The following is a 26,355-nucleotide window of genomic DNA, read 5'->3' as shown; positions in this document are numbered from 1 at the left end:
GGCTAGGATCAGGTGTCACAGGTGGGCAGGTGGTTAGACTCTGTGAGCTGTGTGTGTGGTCAAAGATCAATGAGCCTAGCAAAGCCCACTACTGAGTTAAAAATAACCGTTTCTCTTACTGCATAATCTGAACAGCCAGCATTCTAAGATGCAAGTCTGTGACCAAAGAGAAACACTTCAGACAAGATGTCTAGGTTCACCGAGTCACACAGTACATTAGACACAGGAGATACATGGAACGAACGTGAAATTTAAACCTATGGTTTGAAGTAATTATCTGTACAGTAAAACAGATTTCACAGCAAACATGATCAAACTGGGGTTGAATATGACTTGAATTGCATGCCATTTACATGTAGTCCACACACATTGGGGGGGGGGACACACACACACAAACACACATCAGTTACACATCATTACTATACCTGTTGACGGCGTTCTCAGAGTAGCGGGTGCACGCGCAATCCCGATAATAAAGACCATACTCTATGTCTACTATTATTTACGGATATCACACATACATTGTGATTTTTTAAGTTTTATTGGGTGATCATTTGTTTTATAATGTCGGCATAATAGGGTTAACAGGAGCTGTGCCGGCCAGCACAAGAACATAGAAGGCAACCAGATACGAAATCACACACTGTGTCGCAACAGCGCAGCTGACCCTCACTGTTGAAAATGTATATTATCTATTGATTAAGTAAGTTAATTTATGTTGTGTTTCATTTCATTTCACTGTAAGCAGCTGTACTGCTGGATCTACTGAACACGCCTCACAGTAGACCTAAGGAGACCCTGCCAGTCCCCGTGTCTTTTTGGTCTGGGTGTGTTTCAGTTTGAAACAAATTGTGAATACTGTTTTCATATGAAATGCCCCTCACTTCACAACAGTAAGACAAAAATAAATGAGGAAGCTGTTACTGGTCCTGGCACAGCCAGCCACACACAAACAGCACGAAGTCAGGCTTTCCCAAATTTGGCAAAATCTGCCAAGCTGAAAGCTAACATGAGCATAAGAGGCATGCTTCAGCGTGTAAACACGGGCATGCTTGCAGGAGGAAAGACACAGTACACAGTTTTATTGGCAGGAAGTTCAGAGAGGAAAAGGACGGACAAAAGACCAACAGACACGTCGTGATTCTCAGAAAGGTAAAGGATAAAGAGAAAACTAAGTGGTCAAAAACAAAAGTAAAGTGAGCATGTTGCCTCAGAGAGGAGGAGGAGGAGGAGGAGGAGGAGGATAGAGGGAGGGGCAGATAAAATGGGGACAAAAGAGAAAAACAAGGAGGGGGAAAGGCAATTCTAGAGATTTCCAATTAAGGGTGTGTGTGTGATTCGTGGATCGTGGCATGCTGGGGAGGTGACTTAACATCTTATCCTTTTCTAAAGTAGTGTTTATAGAGACAACGCTCTGTACATAAGAACACAACACTCCCTTGATCTCTCATCAGTCTACAGTGATGAACACAAGAGTTTAAGAAATCAACAGCCTATTCCACACATCACTAATGTGAACCAAGCCAGAGAGAGTGAGGAGCATAGAGAAAGCAGAATCTCTGTTTCACAGAGAAAGCTGACTTGAGAGCTTGTTATTTAAAAAGATATATATAGCATTTCTTCTTCTGCTATTTTGCATGCTCCAGCATCCCCCTCTATTGCTTAATTTATGTCTGCTGCAGACATAATCTTGTGATAAACAGTATTAATCCTCCTTGTCCCAAGGAATGTCAAATTCAGAGACTACTTTATAATGGATGTGAGAGAGTGAGAGGTTATAACAAAAAATATTTTCCACTCAACATGTCAAGGGTACTTTTACTTTATTTACTACATTCTGGAATATAAAAATACCCCCACTCCCTACTCATAAACAAATCAGACTGAGGACATTAAGAAAAAAATAAGGGACACCGGGTCAAATCTGGGTACTGACTGCTAATGCTATCAGGAGCCAGGTGCACACATCATAGCAAAGATACAAATGGCAAAGAGAGAGAATAAGAGCACTCCATGAGAGTAATTTAGATGAATATAAAAGTACCTGAGAATTAGTGTGTGTGTGTGTGTGTGTGTGTGTGTGTGTGTGTGTGTGTGTGTGTGTGCACACTGAAGAATCGCCATTCAGCAGGATCAAAAACAGAAAGGGCACAAAGAATAAAAATAAAAGCAATAACATCAATAAATGGAGTGTGTTCATAAAGCATCTCTCTAAAGCTCTGTGAAGAACATGATCCTTAGCAGGACTGCAGCATGACAGACTGACCCTCTCGCCCTGTCTTTCACAGAGCTTTGTCTGCATGGTTTACCACTTATTATTTACACTTCACTCAGCCAACATTTTAACACACACACACACACAGACACACACACAGACACACACACAGACACACACACAGACACACACACAGACACACACACACAGACACACACACACAGACACACACACACAGACACACACACACAGACACACACACACAGACACACACACACAGACACACACACACAGACACACACACACAGACACACACACACAGACACACACACACAGACACACACACACACAGACACACACACACACAGACACACACACACAGACACACACACACAGACACACACACACAGACACACACACACAGACACACACACACAGACACACACACACAGACACACACAGACACACACACACAGACACACACACACAGACACACACACACAGACACACACACACAGACACACACACACAGACACACACACACAGACACACACACACAGACACACACACACAGACACACACACACAGACACGCAGACACACACACACAGACACGCAGACACACACACACAGACACGCAGACACACACACACAGACACGCAGACACACACAGACACGCAGACACACACAGACACGCAGACACACACAGACACGCAGACACACACAGACACGCAGACACACACAGACACGCAGACACACACAGACACGCAGACACACACAGACACGCAGACACACACACACACGCAGACACACACACACACGCAGACACACACACACACGCAGACACACACACACGCAGACACACACACACGCAGACACGCACACACGCAGACACACACACACACACACACACTCACACGCCTCAGTATCTTCACTTCCACGTCATCATTTCCCCTACAACAAGAGAAAAGAGGAAGGGGTTTACCACTTCCACCTTATGTGGCTGACCACATCCAGTCTCGATTATTGCTCATTTCCTCAGCAGGTGCTTAAAAACAAAAAAAACTTCCCATCAACAAACCTGAAATTCGCTGAACCTACAATGGACTATAAATAAGGCAACTGAGCCCAGTTAACTACTCTCTTAGAGATATTATTGGTTATTTGTTTTAATGGCTTAATACAAAAGGCATATAAAAATATTACATTATTGATGCATTGAGTTTAAAATTGCAATAAAAATCTAACAAAAAAAAGAACAAAAAAAAATTAATAAACAATTCCAGGTGATCTGATGTTGACCAGGATGTCATCGTTTCAGGTGGTGTATCAAACCTTGTTAGAGTAGCAACTTGGAGAGGTCAGTGACTGACAATAGAAAAGGAAAGCAGCAGGTAATTCGGTATCTTAATATAAAGAAACTGCAACAAAAAATGTTTTTGCCAAAACAAAATTGTAATCATATTTGAGTAAAAAGAGACTTAAGATGTGAGGAGATTCTATTTCATATTATTGTATGAAATAAGAAATTCCTATTATTCTCAACATTGAACACATCTCTGTCCAAAAGCCCATGAGGTTCTTCATCAAATTCATACATGAAAGAGGCAGATCACAATCACAATCTTCCTGAATGCTGAGATTCTTCAGTGTTACTTATTGCAGGAAGAAAACATCTACACAGGAACACGTTATGATTCTGCGTTAGTTGGAAATGATTTCTGCAGTCTATTAATGCGGTTCAACCTTGTTTTACCCAAAGCCTTGATCTCCAGTCTGACCTAGGAGCAGCAAACTAAAAGTTATGGACACATTACAGTGCTGTATTACACACTCCAGCCTCACAGTGTCCAGCGTTTCCTGCTAACAGAGAGCTGAGGAATGCAAACCACTTTGAGACTGACGTTCCATGTAACTCATGGTGAGTCAGTGTTATGGGCCTAAGAGCTCTGGAGGTCAGGGCCGTACAAAACACGACTGCTCCTCCTTTCCCACAGAGACTCTGAGGCTGCAGGACTGTTCATTCCTGAGGGAGGTCCCAGCATTCCAGCTCAAAACACACACTCGCAGGCTCTGCGCAGCTGCAGCTCACCACGCCCCAGCTTAGCATTCCTCCCACTGCCCCCAGTTTCGCTTACAGTCTCTCTCTTTCGCTCTTTTCTCCAAATTTGTGTCTCTCTCTTACAGATGTCGTCCTGTTGTTTTTTTTTCTCCAGTATTTTTGGTCAAGACAGGTACAAGATGAGCACAAATGCCTACAACTGCACAAAGCACAAGCTACTTATCCTTGTAACTATCATTGAGAGACTAAAATAAAAGAAAAAAGAAAACTACTGACATCAATTTAGGTTTCCTCGATCATTTGTCCCCTCTTCCCCAACACCAAAAGCAGGATTAGAGAAGAAACTAAAAAAAGCAATTGCATGAAGTAATACAATACAGAAAATATCCCTGCCTCAATACATCTCTGCAGCAGCTGACTGGAGGAGTTTTGTATGTTATGTAATGCACCAAAGACAGGTTGGCATGCTCCTGAACACAGACATTGGCGAGCTTGTCTGAGCCTGATAGGAGACAATGAGGTGTCAAAAGCTAGGACAAGTTTTTGGGACCCTTTAAGAGTAGAGAATAACAAACATCAAACTGAAACAAGGCCGGTAAGAAAGCAATGCTGTGCATGCTCTAATATCCTGACAATGTACAATAACATGCTCATCTTTTGACACGAGGACAGAGGACAATTTGGTAAGCAGATAACCCTTAAGATATACCTAAAGTCATTCTATAATCATTCAGATGATTTATGCAGAGTATTGTTCTATAATAACAATTTTATATTATATATTAAATTGTATATTATATATTAATATAAAATATATTTTGAATACCTAAGAAAGCACTAAATTTGCAGTTTCATGACTTAATAAATAGTAGCCATACTTGTCATACTAGATTAATAATAAACTACTTTGTTTCTAACTAACATGAGCTAAGGCATCTAAACACACTGGTTCAGCAGCTACAAGTTACGTCAATCTCATCCAATGTCAAGTGTTAAGATAAAAGCTCAGTACAAACATTATGCTCCCAAATACTCGTTGACATCATCAAGCCCTTCTCCAAACAAAAATCAATAACGGTGCTCCAGCCGTCCAATGGGACAGTATACTATGATGAACAAATCTAAACTTTGTTCAAATATATACTCATATTATATATACTGGAGATTAAACCTTCACAAAGGAACAAACGTGGCTTATAGCGCTTGAGATGTGATCTTGTTCTGTCCTTATAGACACACTAGCAAAATGGCAAGGCTGAGCCTACTGGAAGTTCAGGCTGGTCTTTTCCTGAATCGAAACCCAATCACAACAATAACTGCTAACTCAGCATCCAAGTCCATTTTGATTTTTGTCTTTCAAGCAAATGGCAACTATCGTTATATAATTTAATGCAGCATGTTAAACATTCAGCAAAAAATGTATATGAAGAGGAAGGAAATGCATATTTCACATAAGCAAGCTTATTTTAGTTAACAGACATCTGTGTGTCAAACAGTTTCCATAATATTATCAGTCTAATATTCTAAAGACAGACCTTAATAAGCCTTGTGTACGAAGTAACAGAATCCAGTAGCAGAATCCACACTCAGTTCAGATCTGTTCTCAGCAGCACGCAACTTACACCTCAGAATAGTTCAGCTCGAATAAAGAACCTTGGAAGAGCTACATAAACTACAGGAAGGAAAACAGACTCACCGAGACTGCGCAGATCCGCAAGATGTGTTATGTGATTACAGAATTCTCAAATCAGGCACATTCATTTAAAAGGAGTTCAGCACTCAGGTAATTGGGGTTTGCAAAAGATATCAAGCTGCAATCTGTCTGTTAGGGAGAACCGACCATAATTTTTTTTTCTATATCAAACTATCCAAGTAAACGAGTATGAATAACTGCTTATCTCTGCCGGAAAGCCTCCATAAAGTCTTACCTGTGGACATAATGGAGCTGATGTACAGAGTCAATAGCTAGCACCATCTCAGCCAGGTAAAATCGGGCCATGTCCTCGGGTAAGCGGTCCTCAAACTTACTCAACAGCGTCAGGAGATCTCCACCCACATAGTAATCCATCACCAGATACTGCAGGAGACAGTCATGCAAAGAGCCATATTATATTACTGTGTCAGACTTACATTCACCACCTATTGTTCATGTTACTCAGCTGCCTGTGCTTGTACATGTGGCTCGGTGTCTTAAGAAGAGCTTTAAGTAACGAACACTACATAATGGGACTTAAGAAGTCAGAAGCTCTCCTCTGGTCTTAAATGAAATATCTCCAGGATGAAAAAGAAAATACAGCGTCTGCACATGGTCTGGGTTAACATTAGAATTATACTAAAACTGCGGCACAGTTACTATTTTTACACCAACATGGTGCCTGTGCTGCGAACAAATCTGGAACCATTCCACACTTTTCACCTCAATTCTAATCCAGCAAAACTGGTTCAATTCCAGGTCAATGTTGAACTGTCAGTTCTAAATGAAAACCATAACCACTGTAATAGAGACATCATTTTGACAGCATAAAAGCTCAAGAAGCTGAAATTATGCTTAGGAACATCTTTGCTATATAAATATTGAAGGATTTGTCTTTAAGAGCCAAAAGCTTTACAAGAAATAACTAAAACATATGCAGTACACTGCAATCATTGGGAAACTCCACAGCTAAAGAATAATAGTTCAGTCCTCATGTCAGAGAGAATGCAGATTGGTTCACACACAAATTTGCTGGTTACCTGGACACACAGCAGTCACAGGAGCAGCACCGTGTTGGTGGAAAATTCTAACACCAGGACACCAGCACAATCATGTAAAACCTGATGAATCAGCAGTGACGCCTGTTATTGTAAGCTTACCAGAAAGTTATCATCCTGAAAGGCATAATGTAGTGTTGTTATCCACTGGCTGTCCCCGTTCACCAGAACATCCCGCTCCTCCCGAAAGCACGCAGTCTGCATAACAAATATCACGGGTTATATTTTCAGTATTATCTAGTGACCTCCTAATAAACAGATTTTACATGTTACATTAAAATACTATGCTGATATGGCTGATGCATCATTAAATACACAGGATTTATTTCTGCAAAAAACCTGTCCACATTGTCAGCGTTTGTCAAGTACCTCAGCTCTTTTTAGCATCTCCCACTTGTTGAGAATTTTCATGGCAAAAACCTTGTCCGAGTTCTTCACCTTCACGACCGCTACCTGAAATGTTCAAACAGGAAAAATGTTTGTTTTTTTCAGACTCTAAAACAGGCTCAACATTTTGGTTATTAAAAGAATCTGTTACACAGCATTTGTCTAACTGCAGTGAGGCATAAAGTTACATAGTGGTGTAGGTGAAGTTAGCAGAGGAGACATTTCCTGAGACAAAGGAGAATGAAAGACTTTTTTATTAAGGAGTTCAAGTAGAGAGAAAAGACATTGCTGCTTTAGAAATGAGTCACCAAGTGAACTGAAATTTCCTCTTTTCACCAGTAGATGAAAGAGTTGACAGCTACAGAGACCTGAGTATACCTGGCTCAATTAATCCAAAGAGCTTGTCCAAGTGTGCTGAATATTGCACAACAGCACTGAATGAATCAAAGCTTGTGTTACAACACATCCATGTAAGGTCACCTTAAGTGATCATAAGTGGTGCAATAAACGGACACAAATTAAGACTGAACAATATTTCTTGCAAATGAACAAATTCACTACACATCAGATAAAAAGCATATGAGCCGATTTGAAACAAACATGATGGAATTAAATCACCCAAAAAAAAACTATTCTGAATCTCATAATAATTTCTGATAAGAAAAGAAAAAGAAAAATAAATTCTGACACGCTGCTGTGAGATTTAAAAATAAGACATTGTGTGTTTGTTAATAGTAGAGGTTAAGTCAAACACTAGTGTGTCAACAATGTTTTGTTAAAATAAAGAGAAGCAAACTTTCACTTTGTGGCTTCCCACACTCTCAAATAGAGCCAAATGTGGCAATGCTTTACTCTTTAGTGAAAAACACACACACACACACACACACACACACACACACACACACACACACACACACACACACACACACACACACAGAGAGAGAGAGAGAGAGAGAGAGAGAGAGAGAGAGAGAGAGAGAGAGAGAGAGAGAGAGATCATAATGACATCTATGCAACTGAATGTTATATACTACACGATGTGGGAGGGCATTAAGTGGGGCAATACAGGGCACTAACAAGTTGAATAGGAAGGAATTTTTTTTAAGTTGCCTCAGGTAGAAGACAGATTACTTTACTTCATTCATAGCAAGTAAATACAAGATAAATCAACATAAAAAAACAGAAAACTTTAAGATGGGCGAATAAATACAAACAAATCTGACAGTACTAAAACTGAGTTTGGGATTTCCTTGGATACCCAATTAACTTGGGTATTTAAGCAAAGCTTCACTCACTGCTGGAAATAGCATCAAAGTGAGTAATTTGCTAAGTGATACCATATTGCCTGGTGTAAAAAGTCACATTCTCTGGAAAATATTTGTAAAACAGCAAGTGATTTCTTCTTCCAGTGTCTATCAACATGAATTCTACAAACTCAACAATAAACTCAAGTCAGTTAGCAGAAGCCTTCACTGCTGTTGGCTGGCGTTTCAGCAGATACCCTTACATTTTGTTCTAACAGCAAGCAACAGCAACAGTTGGTGCACCTTCTTTTTTTGATGGTGCCCCGTTTCAGTTTTGTGTACTGTTGCACCTCAAACATTTATGAAGAAATGCTCATCCATAATGCAGGGAAAAGAATGGAGTTACTACACTGCCTTTCTCTCAATTTTAGACCTGGTCCTACATACATCAATTCTCAAACCATCAAAACTGCCCAAAGTATCCTGATATATGCAGCACATCTCAAATAATCAAAGCTATAGCATGAAATGCGCTAATTAAAAACATCAAGGAGACAATATCAAGAATATTTGTCTGGTTTAACATAAGTACAGATCAAGTAAGTATTCTAGGTAATATAGAACAAATGACAAACATATAAGCTTATGATTTTTAGCATTGGCTGGAAGTTTTAGGTTAACTAAATACCATTTTCATGTTATTGTTTGCTAAGCAGCGAACTAACTGAGCACTTTGCACATTCCAGACAGAGTGAGATGACTACTGTAATAGTCACCTTCTCACTTTGGATCAAATCTGATGGAGTTGAGAAGAACCTTCCTCACCATTAATGTTGGCACACTGTCTCAGTTACACCACTGGCATATTGGGTTGATTCAGGGATGAGTGACATAGTGATAAAAGATAAACATAATTTTTTGGCCTTTCTGGTCATTGAGCAGCAGGAGAAAGGGGGGGTTGTGGTAGCCTAGTGGTTAAAGTGTTGGACTGTGGATCAGTAGGTTATGAGTTTGAATCCCAGGTCCACCAAGCTGCCACTGCTGGGCACTTAAGCAAGGCTCTTAACCCTCAATTGCTCAGTTGTATAAAAAATTAGATAGAAATTAATTTTGCTCTGGATAAGGGCGTCTACCAAATACTGTGAATGAATGAATGAATAAAAGGTACAAAGCAGAGAAGCACCTGAATTAAAGTTACAACACATTTGATGTATTCCAACATATCTAATGATGATTACAAAAATTAAATGATTGATTGACTGAAATTTCTTCCTCCAGCAGTCTATAATACAGCATAGCTGGACTGTGCCAAAAGACAGAAAATAAACAGAGAGCAAAAAAAGAAAACAGAGCAACAACATTCCTTGCAATCCCTTGAGACCTGCATTAGGATCATAATCATGAATTTTAAATTACTGCCAATGGTGAACCTTTATTCATAAAGGCTTCACATTGTAACTATTTTTCTATTTTAGTTAAAAGTACATACAAAGAAAAATAAAAAACAAAGAAACATGCAGACAAACAAATCCTAGACAGAAAAATATATATCTCTTATATGTAATCTGCCTGAATGGCCTTCCTGGTCAGATTAGTGTGTAAGGGTTGTGATTGTACAGTACTGTGACAAACACATACTGTAATTGTTGTTTCGATTTAACAAGGACAATTTCATCCAGCAAAAATGTACCACTAATTTTTAACGATAATCAACCGGTTTTATAACCTGAGCAACCATGAAAAGAAACAAAAATGCTGCACTGTTGTTGATTAAACGTAAGTTGATGGAAAACCACATCTCAAGCATGGTGTAATATGAGCATTGACTTTGATGACTGATGCCACACTTTAACGTGCACATCTGGATTGTAGCTCTCAAGGCATGGAGAAGAAACTTGCACAAATGACTATTTGCAACCACAGACTGAACTGCACGACGCACACATGCCGCAAGAACCGTCTAGCTCTTTGAGCTTCAAAGCCTCAAAATATTGTGCTTTTGTGATTAAAATTTGCTTTTTCTTTATATACAATGATTATAACCAGAGAAGCATGAAAAGACACATAAAACCATGTTTATTGTTAGCATTTTATCATTTAATTTGCCTTTTTCAAAGTGTGAAATCTTTAAAAGTTTCATGGTTCCAGAATCTGCATGAACAATGCTCACCTCCCCAAACGCTCCTCGGCCAATCACTTTCAGGATTTCAAAGTCATCCTTGTGTAGTCGCATCTGTTTCACTTTAGTTGTGAATGGTTTAGCTGTAGAGACACAGAGAGAAGATAAATAGCATGTGGTCAGTATATAAGAAATTAACAAGCCATTTTACCACCGTATGCCTTTACTCAACATCTTCATTGATGAAAGCCCAAATAAACACTGAAAAAGCTGATGGACGCAGCTCAATAACTTTATTCCACACCAACTGTTCTCACAAAGGTTTCTGGTTGCCTCAACCCCCGTTTCTCCCCAACCTGGTCACTTAGGAGCAAAGTGCCACCTGCCCTCTTCTGCATACATGAGCACACAGACATCCATTACTGACTCTGCAATGGACAGGAGACCAAGATTTTGCCATCCCTCTAAGCCAAAAAGTACAGTCAGTTTTGTTATTTGGCTCCGACTACAGATTGCTGTGGCATTGAGTTGAGCTCGTGACCTCAAAATGATAGGACGAACATTCGTGCTGTTCTACTTGGCAGCCATGGATTTTCTCTCGTCACATGCATTTTTGACATGTGTAGCTTCAGAAGAATACACTTTTACCCCTTTTCCACCAAAAAGAAGCGGGTGCTGGTTCAGAGCTAGCACTGGTGCTGGTTCAAAGTTGGTTCCACTGGCGAACCTTCTAAGAGCCGAGTCTGACGTCACCGTATACGGGTCACGTTTCCCAGCAACGTTAGCGGCAAACACAAACACAGCAACAATGGCGATTCCAACGTGTACATGCAGCTCCATGCAATTTGTATAAACAGAGGTTGCAATCGAAAAAAGTACATAACGTTATTTTATCATTAACACAGAAAAAAGTTAGCCTTAGCATGTAGCTAAATACTATCATGTGTGCTGATAATTGATCATACTGCGGTAAAGTAAAAGTGTATTAAACATTAGTATATTATCAAATGCGCTAACGGTAGCCCCGCCCACAGCCCCTGACACAAGCGGTTCTTAAGTGTAGACCAGCAACGTTTTGGTGCTACTTAAAAACCACTTTTCCTGGTTCAGAGACGGTGCTTTGGCTGTCGAAAAAGAAAGAATTGGTTCTAAATTAGGCTCTGGCTCAGAACCAGCACTCAAACTGCCTCGGTGGAAAAGGGGCATTTGAGAGACCCTCTTTAAAAAAAATTAAAAATTATTTCTTTATTTAAATTGTTCTTCATTTACATTTTCTGGCATGGTCTCTTTCTTCCTCTACTATCGTTTAGTCCAACAATGATCATGAGAGCACAATTTAAACACGTCTTTCTCTTTGATATGAAGAAGGTTAACGGTCCCCTTCCATTTGTCCAACACCCTTCCTAAAGTAAACTATATGCTTAATTTAAACAATTAATAAATCAATCTGATCCTTCTTATTAATTCTACTAACAACAAAGTCCACATTCCCTACAGTGCCCATGGCAAAGGTGCATCCATTTGACAACAAGTACAGAGCAAGCAGTTAGGCAGTTAATCTCTCATGCCCCTTTTCCACCGAGGCAGTTTGAGTGCTGGTTCGGAGCCAGAGCCTAATTTAGAACCAGTTCTTTCTTTTTCGACAGCCAAAGCACCGTCTCTGAACCAGGAAAAGTGGTTCTTAAGTAGCACCAAAACGTTGCTGGTCTAGACTTAAGAACCACTTGTGTCAGGGGCTGTGGGCGGGGTTAATGTTAGCGCATTTGATAATGTACCTTAAGTATACTAATGTTTAATACACTTTTACTTTACCGCAATATGATACATTATCAGCACACATGATAGTAAGTAGATACATGCTAAGGCTAAGTTTTTTCTGTGTTAATGATAAAATAACGTTATGTTCTTTCTCGATAACAACCTCCGTTTATACAGATCACATGGAGCTGCACGTACACGTTGGATTCGCTGCGTTTGGGTGCTAATGTAGGTTCACAAAGCCATGAGCATTAAAAGTAAAGCAACATCCGCCATTGTTGATGTGTTTGTGTTTGCCGCTGCTGCACTAACTTTGCTGGGACACGTGACACGTATACAGTGACATCAGACTCGGCTCTGTGATGGCTCTCTAGCTGGTGGAAAGACAAACCGGTTCTTAGAAGGCTCGCGAGTGAAACCAACTTTGAACCAGCACCAGTGCTAGCTCTGAACCAGCACCCGGTTCTTTTTGGTGGAAAAGGGGCATCAGACAAAAAAATGCACTCATTCACAATAGAATTTGCACAAGTGTGTCACAGTATACTATTTAAACCTTATTTCACAGTTTCCAACCAAGTTTAGTTTACCATAGTGAAATGAACATAAGCCTGATCAATTCATTTGTATTTAGAAGCCAGCTGTCAGAATATCATCAGTGCTCCTCTGCTGCACTCAGAATGGAAACTTTCAAACACTTTTCTTCCTTTTCACTTTTAAGAGTAACCAGAATTTAAAACTCTGGCACATGGAAAAATGCAGGAGTAAATGTGTTTCAGTCATAAAACTTGTGTGACATTAAACTAAGAGGTGATGTCAGTGCAGTGAAACAGTGCTGAAAGTTACTTATTTGGATGTAATATGCATGTGTCACATGCCAATTTAGCCTGATATTCATCTCATCTCCTTCCATGTATGTTTCATTTACAACACAGGTGTTACAATAATGAGTCAAGAGAAGCAAGAAACATTCGTCTCAAATCTGAAGAAAAGGAATAAACAAACCTGCATCGGGTGCATAACCTTCCTGCTCACAACACTGCGTCCAGTTCCTGCCTCATGGAGGCACTTGTATGAATATACTAATTATTATAATTTAAAAACTAATGGAGGGGGGGCACGGTGGCTTAGTGGTTAGCACGTTTGCCTCACACCTCCAGGGTTGGGGGTTCAATTCCCGCCTCCGCGTGTGTGGAGTTTGCATGTTCTCCCCGTGCCTCGGGGGTTTCCTCCGGGTACTCTGGTTTCCTCCCCCGGTCCAAAGACATGCATGGTAGGTTGATTGGCATCTCTGGAAAATTGTCCGTAGTGTGTGATTGTATGAGTGAATGAGAGTGTGTTTGTGTGCCCTGTGATGGGTTGGCACTCCGTCCAGTGTGTATCCTGCCTTGATGCCCGATGACGCCTGAGATAGGCACAGGCTCCCCGTGAGCCGAGGTAGTTCAGATAAGCAGTAGAAGATGAATGAATAAAAACTAATGAGCTAATAAAAATCTAGAGCTTTACATTCTAACTTACATTCACAAAATACATGTTGCCACTTAATGCCAACATCATTGTGCGTTTTGGTATATCGGTGGTTATTGTGCATCCAATTTTGTTCAATCCTTTTTTTTTACTACTCAAACTTAACTGCAAATCGAACATTTTTCAGGATGTTATAATACTCACATTTCAACCAGACTGGAGTTAATAAATAATCCAGAGATTATAAATAAACGCCAGTGAGTAAACTGAGGAATAAGGAAACTGGGTGGGGAATTTGTGTGAGCACTTGTCTGATCTGAGAGGAAAAAAAACTTTTCACAGACTGTCAGTGCAACATGTAAAGTTATTAAACAGCATAAATGGCTGCCCACTGCTCTGGGTGTCTTCACGGTGTGTGTGTTCACTGCTGTGTGTTTGCACTTTGGATGTGTTAAATGCAGAGAACGAATTCTGAGTATATGTCACCATACTTAGCTGTATGTCACGTCACTTCACTTTAAACATAAAAGAGAAACCAAACACATTTGTACTAAATTACCACAAGCTTCTGTGTCCTTGATCAAAATCAGGTAATAAAAACATGCCAGTAGCACAAAATAATTATCATCCTCACATCAAAAATGCTGTTGCATTGCAGAGTAGTGAGGTAGGCATGTAGATATAAATTAAATGAACTATACTGCTCATCTGCTGGGTTGCCCTGCAATGAGACACCATATAAAGGCAAAGCAACAAGCAAGCAGTGCTACATGACTTCCATAGAGGGTAAGAATCTTTCAGTCCCAGAGCCAGTACTGAGTACAGCTAATGCAGATCTGCATTTAAGTAGATTAGTCAGTCTACTGTAAAAAAAAAAAAAAAAAAAATCCTGAAAGGCCTTTGAGCTTGTGTTTTATTTTAGGTAACAGTAATAGGGTGCACTTTTTAAATAAACATTTCAAATAAGTGATAAGGTTTACAGGGTTAAAAAGAAGTCAAATTTATTCGGCTTCTGCAATTACTACCTAGTACACAAAAAATATCCTCTACTCACTTGATAAGAAGAAGAATACAATGTGAAGTGTGATTTAATAAAAAGAAAACAAAGCATTAATACATTGTTTAAATGCACAGAGTTCTATAACAAACTGGGTCATTCCTACATACTGAAGTGTGTGAGTACAGATATATCAGAGTACAGCGCAGAGTACAAGAAGATATAAACGTCAATCGTCGTGCATCCTGAACGGAACTATAACAGCATGTGTTTATGATGTATTAATTACAAGAACGATTTTGTGGTATCTTACCTCTTTAACAACTCTTTGTGAATTCATCAAATAATGACATTTCTGTTCATTCAGTTTGACTGGAAACTCTTTGCAAAGGTCACTGTTTTGCAAGTAATGTGTTCAGGAGAAAGAGTTCACACTTTCCAGTTTCTTGGTAAAATAAAAGGTTGCATTTAAAAAGAAGAAAACAAAAACACAGAGAGAGAGAGAGAGAGAGAGAGAGAGAGAGAGAGAGAGAGAGAGAGAGAGAGAGAGAGAGAGAGAGAGAGAGAGATACAGAGGGACGGCTTGTGTTTATCGCAGCTATAACACAAATAAGAAAGGAAACTAACTTATATTTTGGATGTTCCAAAACTCAAATCTATCTATAAACCAGTTAATTTTATTAAGAAATTTGATATTGTAGTAATTGGAAATCTGAGCCAAGAGGAATAACATACACCCTACCATGCTGTAATGCTGTTAAATTAAAACAATGCACTTCAACAATAACTACTATTTACTAAAACCTCCAGTGCATTACAAGACAAATTATACAAAGAAAAATCTCCCTAAGGTTAAGGTCTGAAGGTCTGGAGTCTAACACCCCTCTTTATCTTTTTCCACTCATGTTCAGATGTCTTAAAACACCTAGAATTTTCTAAAGTGCAAAACATGTTTTATAGATAGCACTTCTGTCTGGCTAAAAACACAGCATCATGCAAATGAACTGACTTGCTGTGGTTGGTGATTATGATTTATAGGACATGAAACTCCAACATAACTGGCCTTCTTGAAATACCACAAGATGTCAGGGACTGTTCCCTTAGTCAGCATTTTCCGTTAAACAGTTAATGGCCATAAAAACAACCTAGCCCATCTGTGACATTCACAACTCACAACGCTGAACACTTTATGTTTCAGCTTTCGTGTTGTACAATAAGTCAAAATTGTTTGTTTAGCATTCAGTAAAACGTGTAATAAGCATTTAGTAAAATTGTTACTTTAAAAAGACTGCAATTTTATCATCTTTAAACATCTTGGACTTTTTATTTCTTTTGTCCTCTTTCTATCAGGACACCAAGGCAGCTCCAAGTATCAGTCAATATCGGATACTGATCCAATACTGACAATTACTAAGCCAACTCTCTGAAAGCTTTGTGCCAAGTCATGTGAAACCTTAAGCATGATGGAGCTGTGCTCAACGACAGATCTTGTCTAACGTTCACATGTCGATCTTATGGAGATGAGGCTCATATTTTGTTTTGGGTTTCAGACAGATGACAATGGAGATTACATGTGACTATGTTAAAATCACAAAAATGGAACAGGGACATTGACTTTGAGATGTGAAATTTGTGCCTCGCTCAGTACAAGATAACAATATGACACACTTCGTGTGAACAAAAAAGCCTGATACCCTTATTTAATTGACTACAGAGAAATAATCTGTGAGGTTTGCCTGGCGCACAGCATTCCAACAAGACAAATCACTAACTTCATTATCACTAACAATGAATACTTGTCAACTGAACAGGCTACACACTCATCTTCTGTACCTGGTTAGCTGAGCGTAAACAGCTCTAAAGCACGTGGCTATCACAAGGTTATGACCATCATAACAAATGTGGCTGACAGACAGGATGCACGTTCCAGCTTGTTCTAGTGCAGTTCTTAAAATGAGGCTATGTTCTAATATGAGAGGAGCACAACAGTTACATCACATTTTCCAAAAGGAAACTGACATCTGTTTAATGCTTTATCTAGATTTAGTGCTTAGATATAAATATTAAATCAACGTCCTAGGTGTAAAATATCTACAAGGAAGGGAAAAGAATAACTATTTAAAAATAATCAAATAATGACTAGGTAAATTTAGTATGCTTCTGAAGTATTTAATGATGATAAGGAATGCTGTGACACCAAGAATAGCTCCCTAGAAATGGAACGCCTGTTTATATTTGCCAAGACCTAGCCTTTTTATAGGCTACATGATCTCTCTTTGAGACTCAGCTGTCACTGGCAAAGAACAGACTATGTAAAGGTTTAACAAACGTAATGTGAGAGATGCATAGGTCTAACACATGTAATGTAATACAGTGAGAGTTCCTATATATCAGGGGAAGAAGGAGAGGGGGAAGAAAAAATAATAAATCTTGAATAGCATGGTTTAATAAGCTTGTGTGTATGTGTGTGTAGTGTTTGAGAGATGCGTTTGTGGTTCGATGACAGTAAACGACAACACAATGATCCTTGATGTGTGTCTCAGCCTTGCAATTCAGTATGCAGGTCTGACTACTAAATATTTAGCAGCATGTTGTTACTTGACTTTACTAGAGGCTGTATGCACACTGGAAACACTCTACAACTTTACAAGACCCCAAACACAGGAAACATGCAATCAGTAACCTAAAGTACAAAAAGGCTTTACATGATTATATTAAACGCTAGAATAGAACACATTAGGGAAAACATGAGAGAGAGAAAAATCAGCCAGCAATGGATCACCCACTAAATACAACCTAAGGACCTTAAACATCTGCTTGTTTGCCAGCAGTTACACTGAATGGGAATTTGGTTTGGTATGTATGTCATGTATGTACAGTTTGAAGGTAAAAATATACCAGCTGCCCTGCACAATCTTTAAACTCCTACTACTCCATCCATCAATGTAAAGAGTTGACTGCTGACCAGATATATTTTAAGTGGTCGACAATTCTCAGTAAAGCTCTCACACAGACACGGTAGTCACAGGCTATTGTGTGTACCTCTAGTATGAGTTTATCAGGCAGAACAGGTTTGTATACTCTGTGTACTTAATGAACAATTTATTTGACACGCATACTTTCTTGGTACACCGGTTACAGACTATAGATTTAAAATTCCTTAGACCCATTTAATAATAAGATTCATAATCCCGAGCCTGAGTACCACATGTTCTGCCAATTTTAATGTATTTTTTCTACACTAGCACATCAACCAGGAAAAACTGTTATGTAGCTGCTTAGTTAAATAGGGTGTAACAGAGGCAAAGAAACACTAAAATTTGCAGGAAATGAGGTTCTCCAGACCAGGGTTTGGCATCTAGCCCATCAGCAGGCATAAAGCTGGAGATTGTAGTTCTCAATATGACAGGGCCACTCTTGCATCTCATAAAAGACCCATAATCATGGGTCAATGCTGAGAATGGTGTTATAATCTCTCAATTTTGAATGGGCGCTGAACAGTCATGTAGAGGGATTTGTGCAGAATAAAAGTACAGTTTCAGTTCATCACTGAAAACCTACTATACACAATGTATGCATGCTAAAATGCCCAATGCTCGATGGTGTATTAAATAAACTACTGAACTGCAAACCAGCCACAGTGTGTAACGTGTTTAACACTCACCCCACTCCAGGAACTCGGTTATGTTCTTCTCTCTCCTGAGGGGGGAATTATTACATTCATCATACATGCAGATGAGGACATCCAGAAGAGTCTCGACGCTGAAACACTGGCCGTTAGACTTGACAGGACCATCCAGGAACAATTTTTCCAGCTTTTTCAAACGAACTTCCCCCGACATGGTGGATCAAAAAAACGCGACAGTCGCTGCCTTTACAATATATGACAGAATTGTATTAAAAATATAAACACTGACATTAAAAACGGAGTCAGCTAGCCACGTCGGTGCTGAGGCTACAAAAACACACAGCTAAGCTAAGCTAAGCTCCAGAAGAAAACACTTCATGCTCCCATTCATACACAACAGACAAACATGGTGTGCTCACAGCGCCTTAGCTACAAAACTAGCTGTTTCTTTTTAGCTTAGTTGTATTTATTTCGTTCACTTAATATTGTCTGCTACATTTTCTGGAGTCAGAAATTTAAACAAAAATCAGTTTATCTAGACGTGATGTCGCTCCACTGTTCACACTCCTTACTTCTTAATAAACAGTGCTGTTCATGTTTAATATTCTGTATGTAAATATTATATATATATAGAGAGAGAGGGAGAGATAGATAAATACAACTGATTATAAATTTGTCTTTAGCTGTATCGGTTACAAGCAGCTAATGTGAGCAAAAATCCTGCAGCAAATGAAAATATGCTAGCTAGCATGTTGTGCTAAGTGGCTAGCGCTTTGATTGTGCTAGTTGAGGTTAACTCTTGGGTAGACACTAAACAATGGAAGTGTTTTGTTAAGACTTTAAACGACGAGACTTCGTATAATACATCAATCTGGAAAGCATTAACGTGTCTAAAGATATTCGTTAGGTCATGATGCGAACAACAATTAGCTAACCACAGAGTAACTTCTACGCTAGCTAATGACACTACTGTGTAGCTACAGCAGACAAATAGCTTGCTAACTAACTAACTAACTAACTAACTAACTTGACACAACTTCCAAAAAAATAGTTGATAGGCAGCACAGGCAGTCCGTGAAGAAGAAAAAAAAAACCCGACGCATTTATACAGAAATCCTTTCGACAGTCGAAAATGTGCAGGATGAACCGTCACTAACATCCCCGTGTCCCACAGCCCAGTGGAACTCCGCGCCTCTCCCCTGTGCGACCTCAAGCCCGCAGCCCACCGCTCTCAGGGAATGCGGCTGCAGCGCTAGGATAAGGCTCCGTCCCAAATATCTCCCTGCATCTAGGGCACTAGGTCGAGCGCAGAAGCTGTTATTTCATATCCGGTATAGTGTTCCTATAGAGGGAGGTGGGAGTTATTGGGAATAAAGCCAGAAAGAATTCCACACCAACATGGCGACCAGCGCACGACAGCTGTTTTGCTTTATGGGCAAATTCAGGGATGCTGGAAGAACTATTGCCCTATTTCTGCATCGTAAATCACTGATAAAGATACGATTATTTTGGATTGTGTTCGAGGAACAAAGTTAGTTATTTGATGCCTGTTTAAAGGTCTACAGAGATGCCATGAGCTGATATTTATATTAACAGATATATATTTACAACAGATTGGGACTGTTGGGACTCCTCCAGATAACCAAAAATAATGGATGCAGGGTCGATTATATATGACAGTGTTTTCCTCCCCCAGTCTCTTTCCCCTTGACCAGCTTGCACTCTAGAGCTCCCAGAGGTCCTGCTGCCCATCAGACACACAACTGACATCTTATTTGTCTTTCTAGGGCTCAAAAAATATCGTCTATTTGTAGCCTATATGATTTCAGCAAATTCCTTGAAAGGCATATTTACAAGATAAACTAAACAAATATAGTCAGATCTGCTCTGTAAAGAGATACAAAGAGTTAGTTTCATAAAAAACATATCTGTGCTTCACATCTAATGATTTATAACAACACAATACAGCATATAAGAATGTAAAACACTTTCAGAAACTACACGTGACTGACAAATATCAGGGCAAAATTAATAAAAAAAAACTGAATTCATGTTTTACAGATGTTTATTGAGACAAGTAACAAAAATGTGGCAGAAAGTATGTAGACATGTCGTGATCACTATGGAAAACAATTTGTTAGTGTCGCACTTGCAATCTAGTTTCATCAGGGAAGAAATTGTAAAATATGAGTAGTGGTTAGCTGGGTTAAAAATAGACCAACATTGTCCTTGTTTTTAATATTAACTACACAGACGTCATAACAAATAATAATGATGATGAAGATGATGATGATGATGGTGTAATCGCACCCTCTGCTGGACAAATGAAGATCTGAGATTTATTTATTATGTTCAAATTATTTCGTTTATTTCTAGTAACTGGAACTCAGGATATACAGTACATCATCCACTGTTTCATTTGTTGTTGTTTTTTTTTCTGTCTCTTTATATATTTAATGTATGTAGGCTTTACTTCAGATTGTAATTTTAGACCTATAAAATATGCAGTATCATGTAATTAGTTATATTTCTAACATATATTTAAATACAATCTGGTTGTGTTTGCTTCTTCACTCCTGTTTCTGCACGTGCGTTACCTAAAAGTGTGTGAATTGCATCCCAGCTCGTGACAATATGTTTCTACAGCCCTATTGATGGTTGTCTGACCTTTTCCAAGTTTTGACCACTAGGGTCAAAATGCAATTTTAATTGTATGATGACAATAAAGATATTTTATATTTTGACAGCACTTGCACATCTCTTAACATGTAAATGATAACTGTTCAAAGAAGAGCAGTGCAGTAGACAGACATATTACAGACATAAGACGCTCTCTCTCTCTTTTCTCTCTCTCTCTCTCTCTCTCTCTCTCTTTTCTCTCTCTCTCTCTTTTCTCTCTCTCTCTCTCTCTCTCTCTCTCGCTGTCTGTCTGTCTCTCTCTTTCTGTCTGTCTCTCTCTATCTCTCTCTGCTTTCTCTCTCGCTGTCTCTCTCTCTCTCTCTCTCTCTCTCTCTCTCTCTCTCGCTGTCTGTCTGTCTCTCTCTCTTTCTGTCTGTCTCTCTCTCTCTCTCTCTCTCTCTCACTCTCTCACACACACTCTCTCTCTCTCTCTCTCTCTCTCCGCCTCTGCGTTTGTGTACATATTCACTTATTCCACATATATTTATTTATTCGACATACATGACATATTTCGTTCAGTAAGAGGAATATTGGATGGTATTCTGTAAAGCGGCCAGTCGTCAATGGATGCACGTTGTGATGCTAATGTGCGATACGCAGTCTATCATTAACACGTAGCCTAATGTGTTTATTGGACTTGCGTTTTGATTAAAAGGCTAAAAGAAAGAACCAACGTTTAAGGTTGTTTTTATCCCACTGGGCTATTGTTTTCCATCTGGCGAAACATTCCCACCTCCCTCATCTAACTGATCTTTAAATAAGTAGTAGGATGAGGCATAAATAAAATACATAAAATACATGATACACAGCAAATAAATCAGTCTATATAATATGTGTGTATTGAGAGGTAAACCAACTGCTAGACTAAACTAATACAGAATACATTTTCAAAGCTTAACATTTAAGAATGTGCCCAGATTAACTTTAGGCAATATCACTCAATGAATACACCTAATATATGTGCTATGTATCAACCCAGACCCAAAAGCCCATGTGCAACACTATGCACAATCCCAATCCTATACAATAAAATTATTGATATTTATTCAAGTTCAGTGTAAACAGAATAAGAATGTTTAATCTCAAAGAATGTGAAAAAACGTGTTAAAAAGGACTTTTTTAAAATTTGCATTAAATTTAAATCAAACCCTTGGTACAAAAACTAATTAAAGATATCCATGCACATGGGCTTACTTTATATTGAACACAGTGAACAGAATGAATTTAATAAAAATTCAATAATAAAAAAAAAATCATTTTAACACAGACAGAATAAAGATATATTAATCAGAGTGAAATCATATGTGTATTCACAAGGGATTGGAAGGACTGGTAGCCAATACTCAAGGAAAACATAAGAGATCAGAAAACCTGCAGGCTCCTTTTATTCAATTAAGATGTTAAACCACTGGTATTTTGTGTAATTGGATTTGGAATGGTGGAGTAAATCATATAGGTAGTGTAGCCTATGTAATGAATTGCAAGTCTAGTCAGAAGCATTAACTGTTCAGTGACATCAAATCTCATAAATCACTTGTTGGTAGACTATTATGTGGAATGTTCTGGTTAACAGTTGGAAAGGATTAGAAACATTAATCCATTATTTTAGAATATATATAGCATGCTACAGATATCTATTTAAAGAGTAGAAGTACTAATCTGCCTTTACAAAAGATATATAATTTAATACAAATATGTGTATAATATTATACAGTTCTATGTTCTGTGTATTATTCAAATCTATGTTAATACATTTGTGACTTAAAAAGAAGGCATTTTATTCACCAATGTTAGTTTCCATAAGGTTACATATTTAGTAACACTGTTTTTACACTATTACAGAATTATTGAATAAGAATAATAACAATAATAATATAACAATAACAATAACAACAACAACAACAATTATAATAATGTTATTGTAGTACAACAATAAATGTTAAATATTATTAAAAATATTTTTTCCACCATGACAAAGAACTTGATTAATAATTGAATTAACAGCAGGCTGCAAGAAGTATATTTGGCTGCTTGTCTGAGAATAGTTGCTCTATCATCAGACCTTTTGGAGGTTTGAGTTGTCTGATAGGGAACCTATAAGCCAATACACAAGGCAGACTGAAGCCAACTTTAGTTCTCCTGCTTGTGGAACAAAAAAAAAGGTCTGACTGATCCTAGAGCAGAAATAGATAATCACCCCCTTAAGAAAACATCTTCCAATCCACATTTCCAAGAGCCCAACCCTGTGGTCTGTATTGGTAATAATATCTGAATACTTACAATATGTAAAATAAATATTATTATGCCTCAAAATATTTCCAGACTAAATAAATTGCTAGTCCTAAACCAAAGCAACAAACCTGGACCTAAATTGGTCATTGATAAAGATAGACTCATGTGAAATAAAACTGTGTTGATGGTCCCCTTACTGTCATACTCTAAAAAAAACACTGGACCTTTCCCCAGTGCTATCTTCCACAGTACGTTTTTTGTACCTATAGTATCACTATTACAGGATTGTGTGAAAGCACACCCCAGGGACAAGTCCTTTCGTTTACTACCATGTGTTCTGGGCCTTAATTATGGCACTGTTCAAGCTAATTTCAGATGCAGGTTTTGGGAAGCATATCGATTTTTTTTTATTTTTGAGACACTCATCTGAGAAAACACTAACGACTCCCAATTAGTGATGTGTGTTTGAAGTGGCTCAGACCCTTCAGGTAGCCCCCTCCCCCTTCCCCCGTTAGGACTGTAAAGTGGTCTAGACGTGATGTGATGTCGGGGGTCGAGCCGAATATAAGGAGAGGAGTCTCCTAAGCCCTTCACATTCAGTCACTTGACAACAGCGAACGTGTAGCACTACGACATGGCTCTCCTCATCCACCTGCTGCTGTGTGCAGTGCTCATCTCTCTGGCGCAAACGTTCTCCACTGAAGACATGAAGGACGCGATTCTACAGAAACTCGGACTAACAGAACTGCCGAGCATCCACAAGAGAGACTTAGAAAATCTGGTGGTTCCGAATCACATCAAGAACAAGTATATCTCCATGCTGAAACTACACCATGCCCGGAGGCGCAGGTCCCTGCCCAGTTTGGCTGGGATCCTTAGGCGTATCCATGGGAACGCAGGTAAGATTTTTATAAGAATAATGTCAACTTCAGCTTTCCCTTGTGGCTGTGGCACTACCCAGCCTTTGTAAGTTTAGTAAGTTTTAGACAAAGTGTACTTTTCTAGATAAAGTATACATACTAAGGGTACAAAACACAGTACCATTCCAGAGGGTTTTTTTTCTGAAAATGTGTGTATATGCGTAACGGGGCTTGATTTAACGCATCCTCCTATGTTTTCCCAGATATAACAAGCGAAATGAAATACTCAGACATGACTAGACAACATCTCGTATTTGACATGGAGACGCGGCTGAAAGAAAACAGCGAGTTGGCCATGGCAGAGCTCAAACTTTACCAGACCTCTCCGCGTAAACTGCTTGCCACTGAGAGGAAGAAGCACAGACCTGTCAATCATGCCCGTGTGAGCATTTACTGGGTGTGCAGGGAGTCCAACCACAGCTCACTGGTTGACTCAAGGTAAACTCCTCGGACCTTTATATTGAGAGAGACACTTGGTTTCAGATGAATTGCTTAATAAAGCAGAAAGGAAGAATTTATTGTTCAACGCATGCTCTTGTCTCTGACAGGTTGGTGCCAGTGAACGAGGCCGGTTGGAGGAGCTTTGACGTGACCCAAGCTGTTCATTACTGGTCCAAATCAGTGACAAAAAGCCAACTGCATTTGGAGGTGAGGATCGAAGGAGAGAGGCCTGGAATTTATGCAGCAGAAATGGCAAAACGAGTGAGATTCACCACGCAAAACGCTGTGAACTCCCTGGACAACACTGCAGAGACACCTGAGCTCGTGCTGTACACCTTGAACTTGGAGGAATATGGGTAAGTGGCATTATTAGTAGATGAACCATATATTCACTAATGTGTAGGTTTCTATAGGTCTATAACCTGTATCAACAGTGTCATTAATGAATGTATAATTCTATACAGGTCACTGGGCGACTGTAGGCACAGCGCAGACAATCAGGCTTGCTGTCGGGAAGAGCATTACATCAACTTCCGGGAAGTAACGTGGGCGCAGTACTGGATCCTGGAGCCGGTTGGATACCAGGCTTTCCGCTGTACAGGAGGATGTAAGCAGCCAAAGCGTAACTACGGCTATGGACCGAGATCCTGCTCAGTGGTTGAAAGCGCACCTCTGCCAGTTATGTACCTAGTAAAACAAGGGGACTACACACAAATAGAAGTGGCCGAATTTCCCAACATGATTGTTGAGAAGTGCGGATGTTCCATGGACAAGATTTCCACCGCATAAAAAACAAGGAATTTCCTATTCAGCCAAGCACTTAAAATGCGTTATAACGCGTATAATATAGCATTGAGTCACGATAGTTTATTTTGCACCATGAAAAGCACTGTGTGATTTCATTTTTATTTTCTGAAAATAAAAACATTTAACGTCTTTTGTGTTAAATTGTATGAAGTTTGTGTGTTATTTATAGGGTTCCGTATAAATTCTTATGATTGAGATAAACCCCACAATGGAATTTAGCAACTTCAGAAATAGCACATGGGATTAATTAGGAACTACAGCACTACATCAAGACCTGAAACGAAGCCATTAACACATTTTACGCACAGAACATTTTCACATTGCAATCAGCTGCTCGGTTTCATGTACAACTGATTGCATCTCATGGAAGATATAGGCTGCAATAAACAACTTGCTTAATGATAAATGAGGTGTGATAAATGTCAGAATCTTTTAAAGGGCTTGATTTCAGTGACTGTGGTAAGAATTTAGATGCATGCATCACATTTGGAAGACTTTCATTTACAGCATTTGGCAGACAACCTTATATCCAGAGCGACTTGCATCTCATTTATACAACTGAGCAATTGAGGGTTAAGGGACTTGCTCAGGGGCACAGCAGTGGCAGCTTGGTGAACCTGGGATTCGAGCTCACAACCATCTGATTAGCAGC

The 26,355-nt window shown here is 39.1% G+C and overlaps 2 protein-coding genes across 8 annotated transcripts in view; one reads left to right on the top strand and one right to left on the bottom strand.

The window, feature by feature from the left end:
* cdc42bpaa (CDC42 binding protein kinase alpha (DMPK-like) a) overlaps window positions 1-19,890 on the bottom strand; it is a 44,793-nt gene extending 24,903 nt beyond the window's left edge. For 3 of the 7 annotated variants that reach the window (XR_009649116.1, XM_060879582.1, XM_060879584.1), the window contains exons 1-5: window positions 18,661-19,888; window positions 10,829-10,920; window positions 7,397-7,480; window positions 7,130-7,225; window positions 6,205-6,353 (exon numbers count right to left, since the gene is read on the bottom strand). Coding sequence is in view for 6 of the 7 variants with exons in the window: in XM_060879582.1 (XP_060735565.1) it covers window positions 6,205-6,353; window positions 7,130-7,225; window positions 7,397-7,480; window positions 10,829-10,920; window positions 18,661-18,838 (599 nt within the window). In the remaining variant the exon portion in view is untranslated. Of the gene's footprint in view, window positions 1-6,204; window positions 6,354-7,129; window positions 7,226-7,396; window positions 7,481-10,828; window positions 10,921-18,660 lie in introns of all 7 variants that reach the window. The other 4 variants (XM_060879586.1, XM_060879583.1, XM_060879585.1 and 1 more) reach the window with 4 other exon arrangements.
* A 4,279-nt stretch (window positions 19,891-24,169) lies between these two features.
* lft2 (lefty2) lies at window positions 24,170-25,697 on the top strand. The gene is made up of 4 exons (XM_060879834.1): window positions 24,170-24,434; window positions 24,659-24,893; window positions 25,004-25,252; window positions 25,361-25,697. Exons 1-4 carry the CDS (start codon window positions 24,170-24,172, stop codon window positions 25,683-25,685), a joined length of 1,074 nt encoding a protein of 357 aa, XP_060735817.1. The 3' UTR covers window positions 25,686-25,697.
* The last annotated feature ends 658 nt before the right edge of the window (window positions 25,698-26,355 follow it).

Source organism: Tachysurus vachellii, chromosome 10 (genome assembly GCF_030014155.1).
Source record: "Tachysurus vachellii isolate PV-2020 chromosome 10, HZAU_Pvac_v1, whole genome shotgun sequence".
Classification (NCBI taxonomy): domain Eukaryota; kingdom Metazoa; phylum Chordata; class Actinopteri; order Siluriformes; family Bagridae; genus Tachysurus; species Tachysurus vachellii.
The sequence above is the reverse complement of the archived record's forward strand: the minus strand, read 5'-3'. Positions and strand labels throughout refer to the sequence as shown.

What these genes read in the sequence shown, in the direction of transcription:
- lft2 (XM_060879834.1), top strand. Translation starts at nt 24,170, where the DNA reads ATGGCTCTCCTCATCCACCTGCTGCTGTGTGCAGTGCTCATCTCTCTG. An exon ending in GCGTATCCATGGGAACGCAG is followed by an intron (nt 24,435 to 24,658) that starts GTAAGATTTTTA and finishes ATGTTTTCCCAG; the next exon opens with ATATAACAAGCGAAATGAAA. An exon ending in AGCTCACTGGTTGACTCAAG is followed by an intron (nt 24,894 to 25,003) that starts GTAAACTCCTCG and finishes TGTCTCTGACAG; the next exon opens with GTTGGTGCCAGTGAACGAGG.